Raw genomic sequence first — 4,827 nt, 5'->3', positions numbered from 1 at the left:
TGTTAGAATGAAATGTGATTTTAACCCTTTTTTGCACATAATATAAAGGCTTACACATTGGTTACATTCACTTTATTTGTTTTCATAGCCTTTAATATGTATTGTTTTGTTGGACAACATTGGACGGTAAGTGAAATATATACAGTATCTCACAGAAGTGAGTACACCCCTAAGTGAAAATGTGGACATTTTTGTAAATATTTTATTATATCTTTTCATGTCAATCCATCTCATGAACACTTAACAATAACAGTGGAACACACACTATTTATACACTCATACACTTATTTATCTAACACTCATACTCAGTCTACACCTAAAATTTGCACATAATATACAGTACCTGTACATACAAAACTGTCTATTGTAATATACCTGCACATACAATTGTCGATTTATATATTTTTATTCCTTATTTACTTGTTCTATTTTTTATTATCTGTGTTTTTTGTTCTGTCACTGTGATTCTGTTACACTGTGAAAGCTTCTGTCACGAAAACAAATTCCTCGTATGTGTAAACATACCTGGCAATAAAGCTCATTCTGATTCTGATTCTGAAAGTGACACTGCCCTAATCTGTGAGATACTGGATTAACATATAATTATTTAAGTGCAGCTCTTCTCACCTCTGCTGCGAGGACTGTTTTTGGGAAGTGGATTTAGGGGAGGATGACCTCCTTCTGGCTGGGGGTGACGCTTCCCTGGAGGGTGGGGAAAGACTTCCAGAACGTTCCTCTGATGTTATTGAGCGTTTGGCTTTATGGGAACTATCTGACCGATCCCTGCAATGAAGGAAAGGTTAAAGATTATTATGTTGTTTTATTATTTGTTTTCACATACACCAATAAAACAGGGATGATCAAAAGTACCTGGGCCAGCACCACCAATATTAGCAAATATAATACATTAAGACAATCTATTAGTGCTGTCATGATTCCAAAATCTCAGTAGTTGGCACCAGTAGTCTCTGTACCAATTTCAGTACCATAGCAAAAAGTAGTGGAACACAATCCCTCTCAATCTCAGATTGGCCAAAATTCTCAACCCTGCAAAAGCACATTGTAAATAGAAACTTATGACACTTCAGCGCAAACATAAATATGCAAAGGAACATTTCAAAGCAGCCGTCTCTTAGCGGGTACCAAATAAACCAGAAAGACTGGAATAGTCACATTTTTGCAAAAGTACAAAATTTGTACCAAATTACACTAGTTAATGATACTTGAAGTTTTGTGGATTTCTTTTGAAGGTGACTATACCTGCGTTTTTCCTTTTTCTCTTTGTGTTTCTCCGTATCTCGTCCTCGTTCTTTGCCTTCTTTAAGTTTGTCTTCACATTTCTCCTTGTTCTTGTGTTTATTTTTGTGCTTCTTCCCAGTCACTGGGTTCTCCACAGGGACAGGTGGTGGAGGACTGGGCGTTCGTGGCCCTTTTCTTTTGCCATGGCCACTCTTAGATGACCTGGTCAAAAAATTAAACAGTAGTCAAGTATTTAAATTGATAAACACCTGTTCAAACTAAATGCTGATCATTTTCCAACCTGCTGTCTGTCTCCTCTGCCCTGGTCTGGTCAGACACTGGAGAGGAGATGACTGAGGAAGTGGAGGACTTCTTCTCTTTCTTGCTGGAGTTCCCACCCTTCCCTGCTCTATGTTTGGGTGAGCTGGATTTACGCGACAAGGGTGACCCCTTAGAACTACTGTGCTCAGGGGAAGCCTAAAACAGATCAAGACCACAGAGACCACCCAGAGATAACAGTCTGTATTGAAAGGCTATATAATACCTAAAATCTCAATTACTGTTCACTTTCGTATGTCTTTGCTAAAATAACCTACCCTATCCTTTGAAGTATTACTCGTCCTGGTCTTAGGGACTGGGTCCTGTTGAGAATATACTTGCCATTACTCTGTGTTGATAAATTTAGGATAATTGACATTCACTATCTTTCAATATTTGGAGTTTATGCGGCAAAAACTAATGTAATTTTATGCAATATACCTCTTTCTTGATGAAAATCTCTTCTCGTTTGTCCATGTTCTCCTGTTCCAGCTTCATCAGCTCTCGCTGAATCTTCTGTCTCTTCATCTCAAGAGATAACTCGTAATCACCGTTATCGGAATCTAGTAAAATCAATGGCACATATAAAACTGCTGGACTAAAACTGACAGGGAGACAACATAGGAAAGAGAGAGAAAAAGATGGCACAGCATTCAGAGATTCTGAGTAGGAAAATAGGAAAGAGAGAGGAAAGACTGTACTGCATTCAAAACCCAAAAATCAATCATCCTTGTTTGCTTTTAAAAACAAGTTCAAAGCATAGTTCACCCAAATATGACAATTCGGTCATCATTTACTCACCTTCATGTAGTTCCAAATTTAAAAACTAAATTTAATTTGTTCATATAAAGTGATCATGTCTTCTCAGAAGACTTGTATTACACTTGGATTCACTTTTTAAGTTTTAGTGGAATGAACTTTCAATGGAGGGACAGAAATCTCACAGGTTTCATTAAAAAGGAAGACTTCATTTGTGCTTTGAAGATTAACAACATTCTGGATTTGGAACGATATTAGGGTGAGTTATTAATGACAGAATTAGAATTTTTGGGTGAACTATTCCTTTAAATGACTTCTAATCATATACATCAATTTTGCAGGTACTTATGAGAATTTTTCACCTTCACGACTGGCTTCCCAATCTGCGGTCTCTTCCTCACTAGCTGGAGTGCGTTCCTTTGTGATTTTAATATCCTCTTTCTCTCTGCGTCTGCCTCGGGATGAATCTCGCTGCTAACGAGAAAAACAATTTTTTTAAAAGTCAAAGACATCAATCAACAAATGCAAAGCTCAGTAATGAAACTTTAGCTCCAAGCTGTAAGAGCGTCGTACTCTGGTTATGGGTGAAGTGGGTTCGTCTGTATCTCTTTTCTGAGTGTCACCATCTACATCCTGTCTCTTATTCTTCATCCTCTCCCGGAGATCCCCAGTGTGCCTCTCAGCTGACCTGCACAGCAAAAATACATGTCGAAAGTCAAGCACTCAGCCAGGTATTGGAGCAGGTACACTTATAAAACAGCATCTCTTCACTATATTCGCACCTGTTGAATGTTCCAGAGAAGCCTTTTCCTCGTGATGGGGTTCCATGTGTGTATCGACACGTGTTACCGTAACTGCAGTTCCCAGTCTTTAACCAGTTTCTACAATGAGTCTGCAGGGGAGGCAAATGGGGGTCATTCTTTTGCACTTATACACTTTACAAAAGCACTTTAACAAAAACAAAGTGAGCTACTACCTATGCACGGGTAATACTGTCTAGTTAGGCAGCTCACTAGGTTTTCAAAGCACCACAGTGGGTGACCAGTATCCCTACCTCTGCTGCATTACTGGCCGTGCTGGGTCCGAGTCTCTCAAACACGCTGGGCCTGCGGGAGGGGGTGGTCGTGCTACTGCTGCTGTCCGATATGGTCTTCGAATTCTCCACTGTAACCTTCCGCCTGATTTTGGACATTCTGCAGGGCTGTGTCAGAAAAACAGCAAATCAAAAAGCGCCAGCATGATGAAGCTGAATGCAGTGTTGTAGTCAAGCCCACTCAGTCCAGACTGAGACCAAAGATGCTTTGAGTTTAAGTAAAGACCAATTCCACAAGCTCCATGACAAGACCAAGAAAATATGGCATTTACATTTTTGCATTTGGCAGACGCTTTGGTGGCTTACATTGCATTTTTAGGGTATATACAATTCTATCAGACAATATGATTTTGGACTTGGTCTCGACCTCAGCCTACAGCATAAAATACTGATTATGTATTTTATGTTTTTCATTGAGTGGGTTCCCACACTTTTCACCTGACCAATGAACGTCCATGACTTTTCCAGCCATTTATCATCACTGCAAATGTATTTTTAACACTACTATAAAGAGATTATAATCTTATAAAGAGAGGAAGATTTATATCAGGTACCAATATCTACAATAAAAAAAAAATACACAATGATATTCTACTTATTTGTGTACCAAAGTCTCAAAAACAGCTTGAGATTTATAAGCAGCCCAATGGATGATTATGCTTTCCGATCCTCCATGCAGAACAATTTACTACCACCACACAAATTCCCATGATGTTTAACAATTTATTAAATTTCCGTGAATTTTCCACGTGAGAAAAAAAATGATATCCCCGAACATTGTAAACATTAGCACAAGCATTACATTATTCACATTTGTACAAATGCGACGGCCTGCCTCTCTCTATAACGTGCATTAACAGTATCACAGTTACAGCTACTAGCACGGAATGCGAGATTCCACCAAAAAAAAGGAGAATTCTAATCATTAGCGTGTTTCAAGCTGCCATTCATTTGTAGAGAGACGCGGTAAGAGCCGTGCAAGTGCCGCGCGGCCTAACGTTACACTGGTAACACAAGCCTCCATAACGACACCGCTGAAACTGCTGCTGAAGAAGCCGTAAACAAATACAATCAAGCGCTTTACCCGAAAATGAAAGATGCGTCAAGTCCAGTTTCACAGACTGTTGGAGAGAACCTCCTAATCACATGCAAAAATCTTGCAAAGCGGCCTTCCTCTTAGCCGCCGTCATGGTGCTTGCGAGAGAGCGTAAACTCCGCACACACAGCTTCCCGAAGCACTGAGGAGAGGAGGATTATGGGACACTGGAGGTCTTCTTCTTCTTTTTCTTCTAATAACGTTTTATGGCGGATGGCAAACCAACTTCTGGTGCATTTACCGCCACCAACTGGACTGGAGTGTGAAGCACTAATAAGCAACTAATATCTGAAATGAAATGAAATGAAATGAAATGAAATGA

At 39.5% G+C, this 4,827-nt stretch overlaps 1 protein-coding gene across 1 annotated transcript in view; it reads right to left on the bottom strand.

Annotated features, from left to right (window-relative positions):
- LOC107705029 (zinc finger CCCH domain-containing protein 13-like) overlaps window positions 1-4,661 on the bottom strand; it is a 43,037-nt gene extending 38,376 nt beyond the window's left edge. The window contains exons 1-10 of the mRNA XM_016508143.1: window positions 4,494-4,661; window positions 3,371-3,517; window positions 3,099-3,208; window positions 2,890-3,004; window positions 2,679-2,790; window positions 1,999-2,120; window positions 1,836-1,880; window positions 1,541-1,716; window positions 1,261-1,461; window positions 628-783 (exon numbers count right to left, since the gene is read on the bottom strand). Of these exons, the coding sequence (XP_016363629.1) occupies window positions 628-783; window positions 1,261-1,461; window positions 1,541-1,716; window positions 1,836-1,880; window positions 1,999-2,120; window positions 2,679-2,790; window positions 2,890-3,004; window positions 3,099-3,208; window positions 3,371-3,508 (1,175 nt within the window). The 5' untranslated portion in view covers window positions 3,509-3,517; window positions 4,494-4,661. The remainder of the gene's footprint in view (window positions 1-627; window positions 784-1,260; window positions 1,462-1,540; window positions 1,717-1,835; window positions 1,881-1,998; window positions 2,121-2,678; window positions 2,791-2,889; window positions 3,005-3,098; window positions 3,209-3,370; window positions 3,518-4,493) is intronic.
- Between the last annotated feature and the right edge of the window lie 166 nt (window positions 4,662-4,827).

This window comes from Sinocyclocheilus anshuiensis, unplaced genomic scaffold (genome assembly GCF_001515605.1).
Source record: "Sinocyclocheilus anshuiensis isolate Anshui unplaced genomic scaffold, SAMN03320099.WGS_v1.1 scaffold2533, whole genome shotgun sequence".
In the NCBI taxonomy this organism is placed as follows: Eukaryota; Metazoa; Chordata; class Actinopteri; order Cypriniformes; family Cyprinidae; genus Sinocyclocheilus; species Sinocyclocheilus anshuiensis.
This window is presented reverse-complemented; position numbering and strand designations above follow the sequence as displayed.